The 23025-nt window shown below is 37.2% G+C and overlaps 1 protein-coding gene and 1 long non-coding RNA gene across 14 annotated transcripts in view; one reads left to right on the top strand and one right to left on the bottom strand.

Annotated features, from left to right (window-relative positions):
* Positions 1-23025, bottom strand: part of PAM (peptidylglycine alpha-amidating monooxygenase) — a 274684-nt gene that overhangs the window by 125634 nt on the left and 126025 nt on the right. For all 13 annotated transcript variants that reach the window (XM_042990810.1, XM_042990811.1, XM_007074957.2 and 10 more), the window contains 2 exons: positions 21396-21859; positions 20316-20436 (listed from right to left, as the gene is read on the bottom strand). In XM_042990810.1, the coding sequence (XP_042846744.1) occupies positions 20316-20436; positions 21396-21484 (210 nt within the window). In that variant the 5' untranslated portion in view covers positions 21485-21859. The remainder of the gene's footprint in view (positions 1-20315; positions 20437-21395; positions 21860-23025) is intronic.
* The window catches only part of LOC107180752, a 31140-nt gene continuing 26015 nt past the window's right edge, over positions 17901-23025 (top strand). The window contains exon 1 of the long non-coding RNA XR_001511506.2: positions 17901-18456. This is a non-coding gene — a long non-coding RNA (uncharacterized LOC107180752). The remainder of the gene's footprint in view (positions 18457-23025) is intronic.

Genomic DNA, 23025 nt, shown 5'->3' with positions numbered 1-23025 from the left:
ATTTCATCCAGCAACTCAACAATGTCATCAAAGACCTAGGTTCTTGCCATCTATCAACTTTATCATATTCAGTATATCGCTTTTCATCTGTAGGATTCTTTCTTCGTGATTACGAGACAGTTGCAGCAGCTTTCAATGTCATATTCTCAGGTTAATTCCCAAAGGCCAACAGAGGGAAAGTCCTTCCTTCAGTTCCCTTTCAAGAGTGAAGCTTTCCCAGAAGCATTTGCTTCCAGCAGAATTCCCTTTACATCTAAATGGCCAGAACTGTATCACATGCCATTTTCTAAACTAATCATTACAAGGTAAAACAATTACTATGATTGGCTTAGTCTAATCAAGATTCACTTTCTGGGCTAGGGAAGGTCAAAGAAAGAAAGGGAGAAAAAAAATGCTGGTAGAGTAGGCAACCAAAATGTCCGGACAGAATATTACTGAGAACAAAAACAAAAATCCTCAAAATTCTGAATTTAACCAGTGGTAGATAATCTTTGGGTAGCTGGGTCCATTTCAATGTATTGATCTGCAATATTCAGAATTTTTGAAATCTTTTCTTCTTGCCTAGTAAAAGAATTATGTCAACTAAATATATACTACATTAGACATTTTCTGTTGCATCTCTTGAGTAGGTGCCAAAATACACTAAGATTTAGAGGCCAGGAGCGGATAAAATGCCAAATTCCCAGTTTGGCAAACCTGAGGATCTTGAGGGAAATAAGAGATGGAAAACCAGTTTAACCGTAAGTGAAAAAAAGATAATTGTACCTTCCAAAAAATGTTTTTTTCTTCCAAACAAGAGGTACCACAGGCATGATATGCTTACACTTCTGTCTCTCTGAACCTCCCTCCCAGTGATTTTGCAAACTGTTCATTTTCCTTAGATTTCCAACTCATAAAGAAAACATTACTACAGATTTGCATCCTTTGCCTCAAATTTCTAAGAGGAACTATAAAATCAAATATAAAAATATTCTTTTGAATGCTCTTTGCTTTTCCTTCGCACATCATAAACATCTCTGTTTCAACATCAGGCAGGTTAGAACAAAGCTCCTTGTTTGCTAGTGTGTCCCCTTGTTATTACATTGTGTTTTAAAGGCTGAAGCCTTGATTTATTCTTGTTTGTATTGCCAAAGACCACTTGGCATAAGAATTGGGTATGTAGTGAATGTTGGTTGAATTTGTTTGTTGAATTTTTTTTTAAACTGCATGACTAGTAACATTTCACAAAGGGCCTATTCCTACAAAAATAGCTCCAGAGCAGTGAGTCATTTTTTCCTTTAAGGATTTTATTTATGCTTTAAAAAAAAGACTATCAAACTAAATTTATCCCACTGCAACTTTCCAACTTCCATTGAAAGACAAATTAATAATTCAAGAAAATGAATGACTCTACAAAGGTTGTCTTCTCTTTGTATCTCAACTCCCAGGGGTGGATACTTGTCATATAGTTAATGGAGTTATTATTGCAATGAACCAAAGAGCTTAGAAACTGAAAATGTCCATTTCCCAGATATATTTTTACTTGTCATCAGTTAATTTTACATTATAAACATAAATACTGCACTTTAGTATTGGCGTCCTTTGTTAAACCAGCTTGGGAAATCCCTGACACTAAAAGAAAAAGTAGATTCAACATTTTAAAATCAGCTTCATTTCTTGAAGTTTTCATAGACTTATACATACACAGCATAATAAGAACAATAAACTAAACAATCAGTAGCCCTTAGTAGGTGCTATAAGAAAATATGACCTTTTATATCTAGCAGTTACAAGATATAAACTGTGTAAACATAATAAACTGAATTTAAGAGTGATCAAATGGTTTTTGTAATTATTATTGGCTAAGTATAATGAACATACAATATATTAGTTTCAAGCGTACAACACATTGGTTCAACAATTCTATGAATTACTCAGTGCTCATCACTATAAGTAGAGTCACCATCTGTCACCATAGAATATTATCACAGTATTATTTTTTTAATGTGTATTTATTTATTTTGAGAGAGAGAGTGAAAGAGAGAGACTGAGCAGGGGAGGGGCAGAGAGGGAGAGAGAGAATACCAAGTAGATTTTGTGCTATCGGTACAGAGCCCAATGTGGGGCTCTATCTCACAAACCGTGAGATCACGACCTGAGCTGAAATCAAAAGTTGGACGCTTAACTGACTAAGCCACCCAGGCGCCCCATCATAATATTATTGACTTTATTCTCCATGCTGTACTTTTCACATCCATGACTTATTTATTTTAAACTAGAAGTTTGTACCTTTCAATTTCCTTTATCTATTTCATCCTCCTCACCAACCGCCCCTCTGACAAACCACCAGTTTGTTTTCTGTATTTAAGAGTCTGTTTGCTCTGTAGTTTAGATTACACATACAAGGCAAATAATATGGCATTCATCTCTATCTGTCTGACTTATTTCAATTAGCATAATCCCTCCAGGTCCATCTATCTTGTCTCAAATGTCAAGCTCTCATTGTTTTTTATGGCTGAGTAATATTCCATTGTGTGTGTGTGTACATATATATACAATCCATTTATCTATCAATCAACACTCGGGTTGTTTGCATAATGTAGCTATTGCAAAATAATGTTACAATAAACCTACGGTACATGTATCTTTTCAAATTAGCGCTTGCATTTTCTTTGGGTAAATACCCAGTAGTGGAATTACTGACTCCTACAGTATTTCTATTTTTAAATTTCGAGGAATCTCCATACTGTTTTTCACAGTAGTTATATCAATTTATATTTCCACCAACAATGCACAAGAGTTCCCCTGGAGGAAAGTTTCTTTTTATAAAAGTATTTTCATTGACAAATCTGGGAGAAATGACATAATTAGAATACTCATCATATGCAACTTCTAACAAATCGAGGCAATGATAAATATTCATAGCTGCTAAAACCAATAGGTGAAAAACTTATAGGGAACTTTATAATGGGTCAATCAATTTCACAATTCCTAATTTGTTTATTAGGATTTACATTATAAGAAGAGAGACAACCAGTCATTATATGCTTCCTATTGGTTTAATATAACATCACCTATGAAAAATTCTTGCTAAACACTCTGAATTTGATCAAGCCTTTAGATGTAGCAGTAGAAGAAATACAAAGGACAGAGGTACATGTTAAACGATACTCTAGTGATGCAATCAGCAAAACCTAGAACACAGAAAACGTTTTAGGACAAATACCATTTTCTTCACAAATAAATTACAGGAGAAAAAAGAGACAAAAGGAATTTCAAGAATCCCTATAAACGAGACCTATCAACAAAATTTACCATGGGGACTATGTTTGGATCATGATGCAAACAAACCAACATTAAAAAAAAAAAAACATATCAGAGAAATTTGATACTGACTAGATATATGATGATATAATGGTAATTGTGGCTATGTTTCCAAATAAAGTACTTATTTTTAAAAATAGTACTGAAATACTATGAAATGAAATGATGTCTAGTAGATGCCTCAAAATAACTCAGTGTGTGTGTTGGGGAAGGAATGATAATAAGCCTGAGCATGAGTTTATCATCATGAATGGGTATGTGGGAGTTCATTATATAAGCCTTTTAATTTTGTGTACATTAGAAGTTTCCATTAAAAATGTTTAAAATATAAAAAAGGTACAGTTTGTCCCAAAGAATCATTGCTACCAACTTATCAACCAACTAATACAATAACAAACAAACTGAACAACCATCATATCTTGAGTCCATATATATTTTAATCCTGGTACACAAAAATACACACAAATAATTCTCTCCCTTCAGAAACTTTAAAATCTAATGGAGACAAAGCCTATTGGGCTTAGGGAAGAGTGAGGTGTAAAGCTTAGTGTTAAGGGCTAGAAGAGTGACAGAGGAGTTCAGAGAAGGGAGAGTGATGACTTGGTCCTAGATAGGACCAGTCAGGGGACAGGGAGGAGGGCCATCTGGCAGGGCCTAACATTCAGAGGGCCTTTTCTCCTAACAAGATTATGCAGAGAGAGACACACAGACAAGACTGAAAAAAGATGACATTTATCTTACAAGTTCCAACTTGTTCACCACTTGTAATTCACAGACTTAGCATATTTTACAAATCTTGTAATTTTCTTGTGAATGGCACTGTACCATCTTTGTAATAAAAGTATTAATTTGCTATACTTAATATTAAAATATATCAGTCAAGTTTCTTTAGGAAACAGAAGGCAAAATAAAGGGGACAATTAAGGAAAATGTAACCAAGGAACCAAGAATAAAGGTAGGGGCTAGGTTAAAAGAAGCATGTGGGTGATGTTGAAACACCCCAGGGATTCACAAAGTAGCAAGCTGTTACCACTTAAAGACATATAAGGCAATAAGAGGAAGAATTGTCAAAACCAGAAGCTGCTTTAGCCATAAGAGAGAATAGGAGCTATGGCAAAGCAAGAGAAATTGTCAGTGTCAACCAGCTGCCCAACAGAGAAAGAGCCAAGGAAATAAATTCTGTCAGCACATCTTCCTGCTTTTCAGTTTTCTGTCTGTGCCTCCCAATGACTAGAGCCAACAGGAAGCCAGAGAGTAAGGGAGCCTATGGATGGGATCCATAAAGGTAAGTCTCCTGCAGAGCAGAGAAGGCTAGAGATGAGTGGAAAGTACATCTGGAGAGGCCAATGAAGAATTCCCAGCAAGTAGAATACATCCCTCCTTTTACACTCTTGGTTTGGCATTTCTTAATATTCCATGATCAAATGGAAGCCACAAAAACAGAGGAAGTGGCCTAGAGTTCTCTTAGCATCTGAGAGACCTTGAACAGAGAAGCTGAGTCACTGTGTAGGAGGGGAAGAATTCAGATAAAGAGGTAAGAGAAAGACCCTCTAAGCTGTAAAATTAGTTTGAAAAAAACAAAAACAAAAACAAAAACAAAACCCAGATGGGAGCAAGTGTGATGAACAGGCGTGGAGGTGACATTTTAGGGAGTTCTGAGAAAGGAAGTTGAAAAAATTGAATGAAGCTAGGTAATAGAAAGGGCCTGGGAGATAAAGTGAATTTCGATTTGATCTATTTAGATGTGAGGCTGGTTATAGCAAGAGAGTGAGGTGTGGGGCATTAAGTCATGAGTGCAGTCCTTTAGGAAGAACACACTGATGGAACTGAGAATTAGCAATAAAGACACAATGGGAGGGAGAAGGCAGTGGAGTTTGGAAACTAACCAGGAGATGTTGCTTTCAGTCTGGGTTAAGTCTGTAACAGGAGAATAACAGTGAAATATGTCCATATATCTGGCCATACGGTCCATATATCTATTGATCCCACAAATAAGTCTAGCGTTGCCAGACAATGGTGAGCAAAACAGGTATGTTTCCTGCCCTCACACGGTCCACAGTCTGATGACGAAACAGAGGCATGAAGAGAGTAATGACACGAACAAGTGTAAAACTGCAGTGGTGAAGCACATCCTAGGAGCTGGGGGGGCTATGACAGTTCCCTGAAAGGTGGAGTAGGGGCATCACAGGGAAGGAGGGAAGAGGAGGTGGTCGGGACAAGCTCCTCTGAAAGAATGGTGATCAGACTGAGACATGGAAGCTGGAAAGCTGGGAAGGCATCACCCAAGGCAAGCAGGGAGGGAAGAGCAAGCACAGCAGGAACACAGCAAGAGCCAAACTGGACAGGGAGTGCAGGAAGGCCCGGGAATGAAGAAACCAGTGTCACTGGGATGGAGACGAAAAGGGACAGACCAGAAAGGCATTTCGAAGGAAGAAATGAAAACTGTAGACACCTCGATTTTAGACACTAGGAAGGGAACACAGTCTAATGCTATTCCAGTCATTTTAACCAAGGAGATGAGATGTTGCAACAGCCTCATCAATCTGTAAACATATAGCCTTAACTACACAGACAATCTTTATCACATCATATGAGTCATCAGCCAACCTGCTTTCCTACACGTACCCAAAAGCAGAAGAAATAGCTGGGCACAGATTTAAGGCAGATAGATCTATTAATCAACAAATATTCACTGAGTACCTTCTATGTGCAAGGCATGATACAAAACACTGTGCAAAAAATATCTAATCTGCAGGACAGGTATGAGCTGACTTCTTTTAAATAAAGATTGTGATGTTTGTTTGCTCAGCCTAAGTGTAAACTGACAAAAATATGCACAATGATGAATAAGATGCAGTCATTGGTTTGAGAGACTTTTTAGTGGGAGAGATTTAAAACACGAGAATGAATCACTGTAAGTGACAATACAACAGGTCTAGAATGGTGGTATAAAGTATCACGGCACTGAGATGAGATCAGTTTGAGGGAATCGGGTAGCTTCATGACGAAAGGTACATGGATTCTTCAACTTAATAGTGTATGATTTCAATAAGTGAAGATGCAGGGCAAAGACATTATAACAGGCACTAAAGAATGAAATCAGTTCCAGGGCATCTACTTGTAGGAATAACAAACAGGCTAAGCATGGTAGAAAATGGGAAAGTCAGGAAGTAGCAATGCAGGGAACAAAAGTTAAAGTGGCACAGATGGGGACCACTGGACATAGAATTCAAGAATGTGGACGAGGAAACATACGAGGTCAGATCAAGGAGTCACTGAAGATTCCCAGTAAGAGAACAGCATTAATGGGGATCATAAGAAAATTATATGAACTGAAAAACATCCTAACATAATGGTTAAAAGCACAAGATTTGGAGCCAGTCTGCCTAAGGCAAAAAGTCCAGACTCCCTCACGGCTATGACTTGCACTAAAAAGGAACAAACTAGTGATAAACACAATGTCACAGATGAATCTCAAATGTCTCATGCTAAGTTAAAGAAGCCAGACACCAAAGACTATATACTCTTGTGATTACATTTACACGTGAATCTAGAGAAGGCCAAACAATAGTGACAGAAAGATCAGTCCCTGCCAGAGGCTGGGTTTGGGGAAGGAATGGGAAAGAGCACAGAGGAACACAAGGGAACATTCAGGGGTGATGAAAATGTTATTTACCATGACTAAGGGGCAATTATACAACTGCATATATATTTATCAACATTCATCGAATTCTACTCTTGAAATCGATGATTTTTTATTTTTAAGTAAATTCATCTCAAGCTGATAAAAGTGAAAAAAATCACGCAAAAGTAAAAAGATTACAGTTGAAATAAAAATAATTGATCTGATGAAGATTTCTTACATATTAGGAGCATGGCAGCAGGGGATTCACAAGCAGGAGATTTGTCATCAGTGTGGAGGCATAAAAAATACCACAGTCTGGGGCGCCTGGGTGGCTCAGTCGGTTAAGTGTCTGACTTCAGCTCAGGTCACGATCTCGCGGTCCGTGAGTTTGAGCCCCGCGTCGGGCTCGATGCTGACAGCTCAGAGCCTGGAGCCTGTTTCAGATTCTGTGTCTCCCTCTCTCTCTGCCCCTCCCCTGTTCATGCTCTGTCTCGCTCTGTCTCAAAAATAAATAAACGTTAAAAAAATAAAATAAAAAAAAATACCACAGTCACTAGGAAGTGCATGTATGTGTGTGTGTTTGGGGGTATCGGGGAGGGGCAGGGAATATCCTCAGTATGAAGGTAACTTCCTTCCCTTTTGAAAAAAAAAATTTTCAACTAATCTTTATTGGACACTTGGCATTGTTTTAGGCCCAGGGGATACAAGAGTGAACGAAACTTGTACAAGCCTTTTCTCTTAAGGAACTTACATTCTTGACCGTATATCTCGAAAAAGACAGAAGTGGGGATAATACTTCAACGAGTGGACACGAAACAGGGATTTGTTCCTTGAGTGATGACTACTCAGACTGAATTCAGACTTCTTCCCCTGACTCATACAAGTAATTTTATAAGGAAGGGCTAGCTATCGAGACTATTTTATTCACTGTAATACGTGATAGGCTAGGTGTAGTATAATGACTGCTATATAATGATGTCACGATGGTTACATAAGATTATTTTTAAAAACCTGGGGGAGAAACGGTCTGGAAGACTGATATTTAGAAAGGAAAGAATTGGAAAAACCATTTCAATCTTGTTTACATTTCGAAGTTACTTAGAACATCGTCATATATGCCTGAATTACCAGATTTGAACACACCTCAAAGAAAGCATTGTCAGTCCATGATGTCTTGAACTGACTACCACAATAAAGTGACAAGATCATTTTTTAATTAATGTTCTCCTTCATAACAGAGTATTTCATGGGTTTGCATATTCCTGTTCTCTCTAAAGTTCATAACTACAATAAATAGGTTCTGGAAGATTTATCTCTTTTAAAAGCAAAGAAACTGCCTTGGATTCATATATTTGTAAACCTTTTTTGGACAACTGACATTTTTGAATCTTGGGGAATACATGTTGAGAAAGGAAGGGAAGCGGAAATAAATAAATGATACACAGTCTTCCAATAAATTTGGAGTCCCTCACCAGCAGCAGACTTGAAAGCATTAAAAGAACGCTAGATTTGGCTTTTATTTGCTTCAGTGGTGCTTCATATCTCTTTGGCTATTGTAGAAGGTTTTCAGGTCATCACAAACCAAAGTGAAAAGGGAATATTGTGGGTTGTAACTGTATGAAATACCTTGTTTATCTCAACTGACTCCTGCCATAATTGATTGAGGGACTAAAAGTCCCCTTACACCTAACAGCCATGGGCTTCTTAGACCCAAGCTTACGGTGCTGATTAAATAAATGATAGGTGTAAGATAGAACAGTATATACCTCTGGCAGAGTCAAAGAATTCATGTTGAGTAAGATAAATTTTTTACCCTTAGCTCTGAGCTGTTTAGGGCGGGAACTTAATTTCCTTACCCCTGAGCATAGTTTTTTCCATTTTGTATTACAGAGTGGTTATGAGAGCACAAAAACAATACAGAGACTATTTGTTAACTTCTAAACGTGTTTGACCCCACTACAGTCACCTCTTTAATACTCACATTTACCCAGGCTACCAATCTATCTTCCTTCTTACAGCTCCTGAGTCTGCTTTCGAAGTCTGAGGCAAGTGGATGAAAACCACAACAGTAAAATATCTGTGAGTACTGCTGTAGCATTTATGAAAAATACATTAAGGAGATAAAATTAATATTTTAATGTGTCCAAAATGGGGAAGCTAAATATTATAACTAGTAACATCAATTCTAGAAATAGTGAGGTAAACAGATAATTTGCATTTTGAAAGCAAAATATTCATTCAGTTGAAAGCAAAAGATTTAACCATAGTTCAGTGTAGCTTACCACATGAAATAATTTTGATTTCCACAAACAGTGAAAGCTGAAATATTTTAGTGATATTTTCCAGCGTATATTTAACTTGGTGTCAGTTTTTGTTGAGAGTGTGGTGTTTTGTTTTGTATTCTATTTCCAAGTTAAAACATTTAAGAATAATCAAGTTCAGTTATATATAAAATTATTAAGTAAGAGTGCTAAAGTGTTAACTGTGTGTACATCTGAGATCTATGAAAGGAAGCACTCCAATATCTCAGAAACATCATTTGCCCTTTGTAAATCGATGTTGCCATGGCAAATGTTTTCATTTAACACTGGATTCGCGGAGGGTGGGAGTATGACACAATGTACAGCAGAAATGTACTGGCTATTTTTATATATCTTCCTCCTTAAAACTGCACTGAGGTTTGTTGGATGAGGTGACTTTTGCACGCTGAGACAAAGCTATTCCTTTAATGTGTACCTCAGATTTGTCCCTTTATATATGATTAAGTAGAATACATTATCTGTGAAAAGCAATCTGTGCCTTGAAAGAGTGTGTTCTGCACTTTTGCTTAAAGAAGGCAACATTCATGTGGAATGGTTCCGAATGCTCCTCTTGAATAGGGTTATTGAAATATTAATTCAGACTACATAAATCTGAAAACAAGTGAAACAAAGAGGATTTTTCTGGTGGCTAATAAGTGCAAAGAGAATCACTTCTCTTGCTAATGTGGAAAGATATGCATGGTTGCCTTCGACAAATATCTTCAGACCAACTAAAATAGAAGAATGACCCCCTACAAAAAAGGCTCTATTTGTTTCTAAACGTGTACCAATTTCCTAAATTCTTTAATTAATCAGGCTCTCTTAATAGCATTGTTGCAAAGCAGAGGAATAGGGATTAAAAATTTATCAATTAGAGGCATTGCGTAGAAAACCCCTCTAGAGATTTCTAGAACATGAGGGTTTATATCAGAAACGAAGATCTTTTGTTGTTGTTGTTGTGTATTCTTTTCATTGGTGATAGTGCTTATTTATTTATTAATTTTTAACAATTACAAAATAAAAGATGATCTTTTTAATGATGAAACAACTTTGATATATACTAAAAAATCTGCTGTTATCCTCCTTCACCTGCTAACTTCTCCAAGGGAACCTGTGTTTACAGTTTAATGTATCTCCTTCCAGCTTCCTCCATGCCTGTACAAAAATATCTAACCACACACACACATTCAGGAGTTTTGTTATTATTTATTTTTATTAAGATGGGATCATACTCTGCATATGACTATAGTTTGCTTCTCTCACTCAACACACAGTGAAAATACTTCTAGGGCAACACATGTAGATCTCTCTCAGTCTTCCACTTACTGCATAATATTCTATAGAATGATATTGTGCAATTTGTTGCTAGATGGATCACAGACTATAGGAATAAAGGGTGCAAGGAGACCAGTGAGGAGAGCTACTGTAATAATACAGGAAGAGAGAATGTTACACGGGCCAGAGTGGGAGAGATGAGTGTGGTGAGAAAGGACTGGATTCTGGATATATCTGGAAGGTAGAACCAGCAGGAGTTGCTGGCATATTGTCCATGGGGTGTGAGAAAGAGGAACCAAGAAAGACTCCAGTGTCTTTCTAGTTCCTACAGGAACTATGTAACACAGGCACTGCTGTTCACTGAGATGGAGGAGACTGAAACACAATATTCCAAATAAGAAAAGTCTTGTTTTTAACCATTTAACTCACGAAAACCAAATAGGTAACTAAGGAACAAAGATCAAAGAGCTGTTAACCTTGCATTGGTATTTTTATTCTTTATGTTCTAGAAGTCAGAAGACACAGTTCATAAGATGTCAAAGGTTAAATCCATTTATTAGTCTAAATGGCATATGCAATGGTTTTCAATCAGGGATCAGGAAACTACAGGGCATGGGTGGCTGCTTGTTTTAGTAAATAAATTTTTTTACTGGAACACAGCCAAGCTATTCATTTACATATTGTCTAGGGCTGCTTTCTCACTACAGCAGTTACAACTGGGACCATACGGCTGGCAAGCTGAAAATATTTACTATGTGACACTTTAAGAAATAATTTGCTAATCTCTGACTTAGATTCAGAGAGGGATACGCCAAAATTGTATAAAACAGAACTAGGCTCTTTTAACAGCGAGGTGATCAGAAATACCTTATCAGAATTCAGATTAGTAACATTTCTTTCTGGATGGACATGAGAAAATAGAAGAAAAAAGTTACTCAAGGATTTAGGATGGAACCAGTGATCTCTATTTAGTTTATGTGACAAAAGAAAGCTTTTATTGTATAATACATGTGTAAGAAAAAGTATAAGTGTCTGTGTACACACATACGCACACATAAAATATATATATAGAAACATTCCCTGGAAAATACATATAAACCATTAACAGGTTTATGAAACAAACATGGTCTCAGATTCAAATAAATCTGTATTTAAATCCTTGTTCTCCTATTTACTGGCTATTTGGTGATTGCTAGGTTATTTAATCTCCCCGAGTTTTTATACCTCATATAAAAACGGGACTACTAGTACCATAAATGCAATGTTTTTATGAAAATTAATAAGACAATGCTTATATAGTGCCTAATAGAATGGTATTGCATAATGAGCACTCAATAAATATATTTTCTCCTTTAAAAAATTTACTAGAATAAAAAACAACAAGAACTCAAAATCTTATTGAGAAAATAGGTGATCATAAGGGAGTCTCTTAGACTATAGTTACTTTGTAAAATATTTTCTTTAAATATCACATTGATATAAAGATAACAAAAAATAATTGAAAACAAAAAGTCCTGTTTCTCATTTTTAATAAAGAAAGAAAAAAAAAGGTTGATGTGTATTTGCAGCTCTGAACCCAGATTTGGGAGATGTTTAGATTATTCTCACAGAAGAAAACACTGTTAATAGTTCAATCATATCTTTCCCAAGTGGACATTATATAGGTTTTAGTAAAAATAAAGAGGAAGCATCATGATTTAAACTTAAACAATTAGCAGTGAACAGTGTATGACTTTAATTTGCAGTTTACAAGATCCATTTAGTGTTTTTGTATTCTACCTAATTCACATAACTGAGCCTTGCTGATGAAGCAGGAGGTGAATTATACAAATCCAGCCAGAGAATTTGACGTGTAGCATCTTAAACGACACCAATCCTGAACTTTCAGAAAATAAAGTGGAAAAAACAACTTAATGTGAGGCAGCTAAGTAAACAAAACAAAGGTCTGGTGACTTTCCTTTCTAATAATCACTGAATTGTCTTTGCTATTAGCTTCTCCATTGGTAAAATGGATAATATTACTTCCTTGGTTTAGGGAAGGTGGAAGGTATAGCATGTTAATCTCTCTTGTTATTAGTTTTCTAACTCTTGGAAATTTATACACATTGCCTAAGTCTTTGTGAATAAAAAGCAAATACTCGTCCAGAATTAGGATATTCCTTGATTTTCCTCCTTCAGTAGCAAGACAACCATGCTCCTTTAATGTTTTTGTAAAGGGAAAAAAACTAAAACACTAAGAACTAAGAAACACTAAAAGCTGTGATTCATGTTCTTTTTAAGACAATGACTTAATTCAATCAACCTTTACCCATGATATATTTTTTCTGGCAACAGAAATGCACTGGCATAGAACTGGTTACTGGAGCCACTACCTCTGTCTTTCACACTCATGGTCTCACAGTTCTTAGCAGTTTCTAGGCACCTCCTCTCATTCAAATGGACTTGCCTCAAAAAGCAAACCTATTTGCCATGTTTGTCCTAATGCATAGATTGAATGAGAAGAGGATGAGGGTGCAGTGCAAGAACAGGTCACAGGACTAGGGAAGGCAGGATGGGACACAGCCACTGGCCACATACGGGTGGTCAGTGAATCTATGGGGGTTCCAGATACATAAACTCTAGAGTCAGATAGGGATCTTCTCTGGGCATTTCCCAGCAATCATCCTGCTATTTTGGGAAGACCTTGAATCCACTTTCTCCAACGAGTGCAACAGATAACCTACTGCTGGTGCCCAGAAGGCTGTTGGTGCCCATAGATTAATTTTCTCCACTTGTACAAGAGGCTTAATCTGAAAGTCAAACTAGCCTTGAAATGGGATATGGAGTACATCTCTCTTTTTTATTCTCATGCTCAAAAAATACCTCGGAATTTTTATTTAAAAAAATGCAAATATTATTACATATTAATAACTAGAGAGAAGGAGACAAGTAAATCACAACCCCCAAAGAACTGAAAACTATTCCAGTAAAGCCTCATTTGCAGGGCAGGTGTCCTTGATAATTCTGTCCTGAATTTTAAGCACTGATTGGGATTCCTTTTTATCCCCCATAATGATTAATATAAAAACATATAGATTTAATACATTAGAATATTCCACAAGTCAGTCATAAGCCAAACTTTGTACAAGTAAGTGACTACAAGAAAACATCTAATTTTATCAGCAATTTTGAACTTAAGAAAATTAAGACATTATAGCGATTTCTTCATTTACTTTTGTATACTACTTTTGATAAACATATATCCTAAGCAAATGCTGTTTATAAGGGAAGTTATGATACTGGCTTGATCTTTTAAAACTGATTTTTGTTTGTTTGTTTGTTTGTTTGTGTTGAGGGAAAGTATGCACACGTGAGTGGGGGAGGGGCAGAGAGAGAAAGAATTTTTTAACCTATTTTCTTCTTTTTAAAATATAAATCCAAGTTAGTTAACAAAGAGTGTAATAATGATTTCAGAAATAGAATTTAGTGATTCATCACTTAGGTATTACACCCAGTGCTCATCCCAACAAGTGCCCTCCTTAATGCCCATTGCCCATTTAGCCCACCCCACCACCCAATACCTCACAAGCAACCCTCAGTTTGTTCTCTGCATTTAAGAGTCTCTTATAGTTTGCCTCCCTCTTATTTTTCCTTCTCTTCCCCTATGTTCATCTGTTTTGTTTCTTAAATTCCACATATGAGTGAAATCATACGGTATTTTTCTTTCTTTCACTTATTCTGCTTAGCCTAATACACTCTAATTCCATCCACGTTGCTGCAAATGATAAGATTTCATACCTTTTGACTGCCAAGTAATATTCTAGTGTGTGTGTGTGTGTGTGTGTGTGTATTTATGTATATGTATACACACACACACACCACATCTTCTTTATCCATTTATGAGTCGATGGACATTTAGGCTCTTTCCATAATTTGGCTATTATTGATAGTGCTATAGACATTGGGGTGCATGTGCCCCTTTGAAACAGCATTTTTGTTATCCTCTGGATAAATGGCTAGTTGGCCAATTGCTGGGTTGTAGGTAGGTCTATTTTTGATTTTTTGAGGAACCTCTATACTGTTTTCCAGAGCGGTTGGGAGAGAGAGGATCTTAAGCAGGATCCAAGCCCAGCACAGAGCCCAAGGCAGGGCTCGATCTCACAAACCTTAAGATCATGACCTGAGCCAAAATAAGAGTCCGATGTTTAACCGACCGAGCCACTCAGGTGCCTCTGAAACTGATTTTTTAAACAGGTGCAGTAAGAAAAGTCTACAAAAGCTAGGTTCTTATTACATGTTTATATGCATAGGGAAAGCAAAGGGAATCTCTTTCTTTTTATGTCAGAGAATGAAAAGTTAAAATATGTTAGTAAACATTTTCTAATAGTTGTCCAATTTTGAGAAAAAAGCAAAGAGAAACATTGTGGGAAGCTTTTGAGAAAATCTCACAGGAGTAATTTGTTCATCATGGTTTTATTTCAATGACTACATTCTTTCAGTGTTATTTTAAAATAAGTGATAACTTTAGACTCTAAGGTTTTTCAGCTTGATGTTCAGGGATATCAGATATAATCTTTAAACTCAGAATTTTTCCATTTCCTGCTCTTCTCGGTGATAGACATTTGTGTTCAGGAACACAGGGGAAGGCTGCCTTCTGATTTCAAAGCATAATCTGTGACTCTTCAAAAGACAAATACAGAATGCGACAAGAATCTGCAAGAGGTTCAGAAAGGAAAAGTGTACTCCTTTTTATTTCTCAAACTGCTCCCAAAATAAGGGAGGAAAATGACCACATTAGTGACAGCCTAACATATCCTAATGTAAAGAAATTCAATTGTTACATGATTTCAAGTTATTAGGTTCAAAGAAAATATTTAATTCTATAAAATTATATTTTTACAAATTAATTAACATTTGTAAGTCCTTAGCAAGACTGCAGAGGGCCTAAGAGCAGAGATAACAAATAAACAAAATGTTATTTAAACCCAGGATTTGAAAAGACTTATGTTAGGTAAGAGTGATTTTTTTAAATAAGGTCAATGTATAAAGTCTCCAGCAAAGTGAAGAAATCCAGGATAATTTCGAATTGATGTTAAAAAAAATAAGACTTTATACTGATGAAATGGCTTTTGGTAATTGCTTTTCTAAGCAGTATGAAAAATATATAAGAACTTTGAGAAAAACATATTCATCCTCAGTGTTCCTTCATTCTCTGATCATGAGAGCCATTTTTAATAGAAATAACTTCTGGGGAATGGGCACACTGCAAGAGTGACTTCCTCACTTACTTCTTCCTGCCCAGGTTCCTCTTGTCCAGGTTCATGCTTTCTATTTTTCTTCATTTGGCTAACTTTCCTCTCTTTCAAAATTATTACAATGTTTTACCTTCCCCATGAAGTTATTTCCGAAAGCATAAAGGCTGGCAATTTCTTTCTTAAGACTCTGGTGCCTGGGTGGCTCAGTCATTTAAGCGTCTGACTCTCGGTTTCAGCTCAGGTCATGATCTCATGGTTTGTGGGTTCAAGACCCTCATCGGGCTCTGCAATGACCGTGTGGAGCCTGCTTGGGATTCTCTCTCTGTCCCTCTCTCTTTGCCCCTCCCATGCTCTCTCTCTCTCTCAAGGATAAATAAAAATTTAAAAAAAAATACAAAAAAAAAACCTCATTCACATTTCCCTCAACATACAAAATCACAATAATGATACAAGTTCAGAGTTCATGAGAACTTATCATATGCATGGCACCTGAACATGCCGCTGGGATTATCTTGCTCAGTCCACAAAATAGTCCTGGGTAAGGACAATTATTATTCCATCTATAGATGAAGGAGCAGGACCTGCTGGTTAAAAACCACACCATAGTTGACACCACAAGAGCTGGGACAAGAATGCTCTCAACCTGGCCCTGAAGTCTACATAACACACCAGATGTGGCTTAGACTTAGACAACAGACTTTATATAAAATCGTCATGATTATGCCTCATTTATTTTGTTTTTAAAATGGACATTTGTCCATGCACATCAAATTGATGATAGCACCTTACTGTGACCATCAACTGGCAGTTTATCAAATTGCTTTGTTTGTTGATATGAATTGGCGACAGCAAAAGCCCGCAGGGTCTTTGGTGAGAAAAGGAAGCAAATGAGGAAGAAAAAGTGCTAAGAGCCTCAAGACACTACACTCTGCACCTTTGTTGGGTCTGAGGCCTGTGCCATCAGAAACCAGATGTGCTTACTTTACCTCTACTCTAGGCTACTTAGCTGCCTTCTCTTCTCCCTCTCTTCCCAAAGTCTGAGAACATACAGATTAATAAGAAATTTATTAAAGAAGACAGAAATTATTTTTTAAAATTTCAAGTCACAGAAGACAGTGTGAGCTTATCTTGAATATAAAGTTGACATTGCAATAGGTAATTAAACTACCTTCCCCAGACTCTCCAGAGCTGGTTCAACGAGAGTACTCTTTAAAGGTTGCTCTGGAGTCTATGATATGGCTGAATGGATTGCAACTCAGAGACCTGACATGACTGGAGATTTTTTGGTAACACACTAATTTGTCCTGTATTCCACCAGCAAAATTAGTTACTTATACTGTGTTAGTATTATAGCTAAATTCTCTCCACCTCTGTTCCGCATCTGTTTGTTTCTCTATTCAAGCCTACCTAACAATCTCAAGTTTCCCAAGGAAAAGTCTTAGAGCAGATTCACTGATGTACATTGTTATTTTGTTATTGCCAAAACTTAAGATATGTGTTATAAAAAAAAAAAATTTGTTGAGTGAATATATCTCTTTAACCAACTTGGTCTGCTTCAATTACTCTTAAGTTCGGGGCCCTCAGATACTTCTTTCTTTAAATTGTGTTGCTCTTCATGATCTGCTCTTTAAAAAAAAAAAAAAAAAAAAAAAAAAAAAGATTTTAACTCCTCCATGCCTCTCCTTGCTTTTATGTTTCCTTACTCCTCATTTTCTTATAAGATTTTTAAAATGTTCTGTTCTTCAGATTATAGTTATTTTTTTTGTCCTTTATTTTTGTTCTTGATCGTTCTATTCTCTTGAATTTTTTTGGGGGGGGGACCAACTCTTTTTATTCCTTTCTTTTATTTCTTTCCTCTAATATGTTTCACTTTCCTTTTCTTGCCTTGTAATCTCCATTCCTCTAAGTATCTGTGTTAAATTTGGTTTCATCTGCTTTTTGGGAAAAGAATACTTTCTCTACCAAAAGTATTCATACTATCACAACTCTTGGTCTTCCTCACCAACAACACCAAGTTCAGGAAGGAAATGGGTTTCTGCATCCATCTCCTCCCGGCTACACTCAGTAGGGAGTATAATTCATTTCTCAGGAAGGTTTCCAAGGTATAGCTAGGTTGGCTGGATCACGTGAGTAAATACTCTTGGTATTTACATGATGGGGGAAGTGGAAGAAACCTTCAACAACCAGTTCTGAGCTGATGAGGCAGCACAACTGAATCACTTACTCTGTTAGGTAGTTTCAGTTACAAGTCAGAACTTGTAAACCCGACTCAACCTGGTTGAAACAAAAAGCCTAATGTAACTGAAAACTTCCTAAGTAGCAAGGTCACCTAGAACATCTGTTCTTTCCCTGTCTCTGCATTACCTTCTATGGTATTAGTTTTACTCTAGGCACGGTTGCCCTCACGGATGCAGCAGACCCTAACAGTGCATGCCTCCTGCTCACATGCAACAGACAAATGCATTCTCAGCAAAAGTCTTGAGGTTTAATTGTACTGTTCTAGGTCACACACCTTCTTCTGAACCAATTAGTGTGGGAGGGGAGATGGGATGCAGTGATTGGCTAATCCTCACCCTCTAGATCTTGGGTAGAAAGCTCCTGGAAACCACACGGTTTAAAGAGAAGGAGCAACGAGGAGACGTCTGCTGGGAAGAAACTGCCCACTGAATAAGGCAAAAACTGGATGCAGATGGTGGAGAATAGCAAGCTATAACTTCATGTAAGTTCTTTTGTCAAGGACTTATTTTGATAATTATAAAATTATAAAAATGAGTAAACACATTTTATTTTATGAAAATTGATCTTCTCTACATTTTTTTAAAATAATCAATTCCTCTAGGAATCTTTCTGACAATATTGACTCCAACATAGTTACCAATTATTACTATTGTTAAATAACTTAAATGTTATTTCTGTAAAATAACAGGAAGAAAAAACAGAATAATAACGAACCATGACAAATGACTACTTGAGAAAATAACTTTTTCCTGGGGGAAAAGAGGGCTTAAAGGCCAATTAGTGGATTTAAAAAAAAATCAGTTTTAACATAAAGCAAATATAGGTGAAAAAAAAACTTTTAAAAGTGAAAAGAGAGTGGGGTGCCTGGATGGCTCAGTCAGTTAAGCGTCCAACTTCGGCTCAGGTCATGATCTCGCAGTTTGTGGGTTTGAGCCCCTTATCAGGCTCTGTGCTGACAGCTCAGAGCCTGGAGCCTGCTTTGGATTCTGTGTCTCCCTCTCTCTGCCCCTCCCCTGGTCACATTCTGTCTGTCTGTCTCTCTCTCAAAAATAAATAAACATTAAAAAAATTCTTAAAAAAGTGAAAAGAGATAAGAAGGAGCACTCTTCACAAGTGAGCAACTGTCACTGCTCTCTCCTATTCCCAATCTCATTACACCTCTTCTGACTATGTACTAAATAAACAGCTTATGGAATTAAAGGCCAGGACACTAACAACTGAATGTACAGAAAAGTCATCTGCCTGGTCATGTGAGAATGGGCAGGGGTGGGGGTGAGGGTCCTTTTACAATAGTAAAGTAGTTATTTATAGATAGCTAGATCATACACAGGTTTTCAAACAAATGAATGTCAACCCTTAGGCGCCCAAAAAAGGGCCATGTGTATTTTCTTAGAGCATCTGGATGTCAATTTCAAAGGAATTCTCTCCGACTTTTGTTTTTTCAATACGTAAAAAAAAAAAAAAAAAAAAAAAAAAAAAAAAAAAAGGAAAGGAAACTAGAATGTTATCTGCAACAATGAGTCATCAGTCACTGCAGCTCTACAACACCCAGGTCTCTCCCTGTCTCCACAGCCCTTCAAAAGAAGAAGACTATCTTTTAATGACACACATAAATCCCCGCAGTGCCTGACTACAAAGCATAATTAATTCTGGCCTTTTTATGCCTAATGAGACACCTTGCACACACCACAGCACTGAGTTTGAGCTTCTTCTAAAACAGGGAAAACCTTGGCAACAACCTAGTTTTACTCAAAATACTCTATAGGGCATACTTGTATGAGCTCTGCCATTATTTCTTCAAAATATATATTTTTTATAACAAGCAAATCACACCAAAGAAAACTCACAATCAACCACCTGTTTGAACAGTTTTCTTAAAAGTGTGTGATGTTTTGTTTTTCAAATTCTTGGCAGGAAAACAAATGCTTTTATTTCTTAATTTGTGGCTGTGATAGAAGGGTATTTAAATAATTTCTTAGATGCAGCTGCTCAATATCATTTCCCTTTATTAGAATAATTTTTCATATTTTAATACATCCTTACATGCTGCATTACAGAGGCTATTAGTCCACTGAGAATTTCAAAACATAAATTTCCAAGGTTCTATTTCAAAACACAAATAATATGAGTAAAATTTTTAAAAAAGAAATTTAACCAAAAGATTTACCCTGAAAGATTTACTCCTCTTTATAATATTCAATTATTTTGGGCCTACCTGAGGAGTCCTGAAATCAAATGCCTACTTTCAAAGAAGTTACTACTGCTGTAAATGCACTTTCCCTGCTTCAGTTACAGACAGTATACAGAACAAGGAATCATGAAATGCAGAATGCCTCTCACCTGTTTAGGCGTGACTCCAGGCATGTGAACATCCAACGCGAAATCTGATGAATCAATAGGAATTACTGGTCTGGTGGTACCAAGACATTCATTGGAAAAGGATCTGGTACTTTCTTTAAACCTTGAAAAAGAACATTTCAATATCCTTGAACATAATGGAATTTTAACATGAGAAGGGGGAAAAAAGAATTCTAAGATCTTAAGATAAAAGATTATTGATTTAGTTCCAAAGATAAGTCTAAAAGATGTAATGACTATATAATGTTCTAAAACATCAGAATTGCATTTTATAGTCTAGGAGCAACATATGCCCAACTTGGAAACAAAATATCACCAAAGCGAGCGAGCAGGCTGGCTACATTTAAAACTCCATTCAATAAAAGCTTGTCAAAACATATATTTGTTTCTACTCAATTAATACAGTATTCATAAATTAGAAATCAACACAGGCATATCAATTTTCTAATGGCATAAACATTAACTATAACCAAGTAAAAATTTTGTAACTATTTTGTGAGTATCCAGGATCACTAGCCAGAAACAAAACACCAACAATAATATTGCTAGTAGGCATAGCTGTATGAGGGAGGGAAAAAGACTGCGATGTGAATTACAAATGTACAAGTGCATGAATATTTAATATGGTAATTATGAGGAGTGTATATACAGCTCAATGTTTTCTCCTGAGCTATTACAGTCCATGATCTGCTTCTCCCCACCACTTATCTATCTTGATATTTTATTCTTCAAGCTGTTTTAAACAAGAAAGCATTCAAGTCTAAACGACTCTACTGTAGTTTCTGAAATATCTCCCGGAGAGGGAGTGATTAGTATTGGAAATCACAACTTCTAATTGGAGTTTTGAAAGCCAGTGCAGCCTGGCGACAATACAGTGGGCTTTTTCTGTACGAGGGACTTTACAACAAGTTACTGTGCTAAAATCCCAAGTCGTTTCAGCCAAGTAAATCAACCTCGCATATTTCCACAACACTCTGGTTCATAAAAGTGATTACATTTTCAACAGCATGCACAGGAACCATCCAAACACCATCCCGCCCGTCTGAAAAAACACACACCCACCTCTTAAAGACTGAAAGCGGGCTTCTGAAACCCAAACAGCTGCTTGGGAAAACAAGAAGGAGAGCAAGCAGGCTCAGCACGCCAGCCATGTCCTCGCCGCTCCGGCCCCGCCGGGAGAGGACCCGGCGGCAGCGCAGCGCTCGCCTGGGGCCGGCGGTCGGGCAGCGGCGCCGCCAGCAGCCGCTACTTCATGGCCCGGGCGCGGCGGGCGTCCTGCGGCGGCCGCACACCATCTGCCCGCGAGAGCGGCGAGCCGGACGAGGTGAGGCGCCTGGATCACCAGCCGCACGCACAAGCCCCTGGGAAGGCGGTACTTTTGTCCGGTCCGCGAGCGGAAGCTTTCCAGCCTCCAGAGCTCCCTTCTGCCCCGGTGCTGGGGCTAGTGGTGCGGGCGCCTTATCACTCGGGAATGACAGGGACTGTGAGGGCTATCACACAAACGCGCGTCAGTCATCATTCAGAACCTGCAAAAATAGAAGCAGATAATGGATGACTAACACATTACAGCATTTGTCCTCAGCAAATCCCAGCTGAGGTTGTTTAACACATTAGGAGTTTTCACAAGCTTGAGCCCAAGCCTGGGGAAAATGCTGGTCTGTTGATCTCCCTCCCCCACGACCAGCCCCCAAGATCTCACAAACCTGCATACCCCCCCCCCCATTCTGGCTTTTGCTCTTTCTTCCTCCATCACACCTTTTCCTTTCCTAACTGTTCCCTCCTTTTCCCTTTCTTCCACCCCATTCTCCAGATGTCTTCTCCTTACTGCCTGTATCACTCCCTTCTATTATCAAAAATGCACTTAGTACCTCTGCTGAATGTAAACAAAGTTATTCACACAAAGGACACACTAAGGAACAAGAAAAGGGAAGGAAAAAAAAAAACAACTAAGAGAGGCAGAGACAAAGCACTTGGATACAACAGTAATCAAATAGAAAAAGACTTTGAGAACAAAGGCATGTTTATATACATGCACCAGAGTTACAGATTCCAGGAGAACGGTTCCCCCCTCAAGAATGATCACCAAAGAAGTAATTTCTGAAGTTCTCAGGATAATGTTAAAACAAATAAAAGATCTACAGCTGACATGATATATGAAATGTAAATGCCGATTTTAAAATTCTACATTGGATACACAAAGTAATAATTTCTTACTTATAAGGCATGCCTCACAAAAGATAAACTTTCCTGAATAAAGTCTGGAGATTTACAATGCAATGCAATTAGAAACAGTAGGGAAAATCTCAGCTGGCCCCCAAATGAATTTCACCTACACAGGGTATGACCAAGAACTTAATAGAAATGAGAAGCCCTGCAGAACTCAGGATTTTAGGAGGAAGAGTCAAATAGGCTAAATTCTGAAAAAGAGGTATGTTGACTTTACTGTTTTTCTGAACTTAACTCAGACTATGCATCGTTTGTAACTTTAGATAGAAGACATTTTCATATGTATCATTCGCAATATAAAAATAGTTCCAAAGAAAAATATTTCTTCTTTATTATTATTATTTTTAATTTTTTACATATAATTTGAGGTCAAGTTAGCTAACATGCAGTGTTCCTTAAAGTTTTATTTTAATCACCAATTATAAACATGGTTTGGGGAAACTCAAATAAATCTATTAGCTAGATG

Source organism: Panthera tigris, chromosome A1 (assembly GCF_018350195.1).
Source record: "Panthera tigris isolate Pti1 chromosome A1, P.tigris_Pti1_mat1.1, whole genome shotgun sequence".
In the NCBI taxonomy this organism is placed as follows: Eukaryota; Metazoa; Chordata; class Mammalia; order Carnivora; family Felidae; genus Panthera; species Panthera tigris.
Note: the sequence above shows the minus strand (reverse complement) of the source record. Positions and strands in the feature narration are given on the sequence as shown.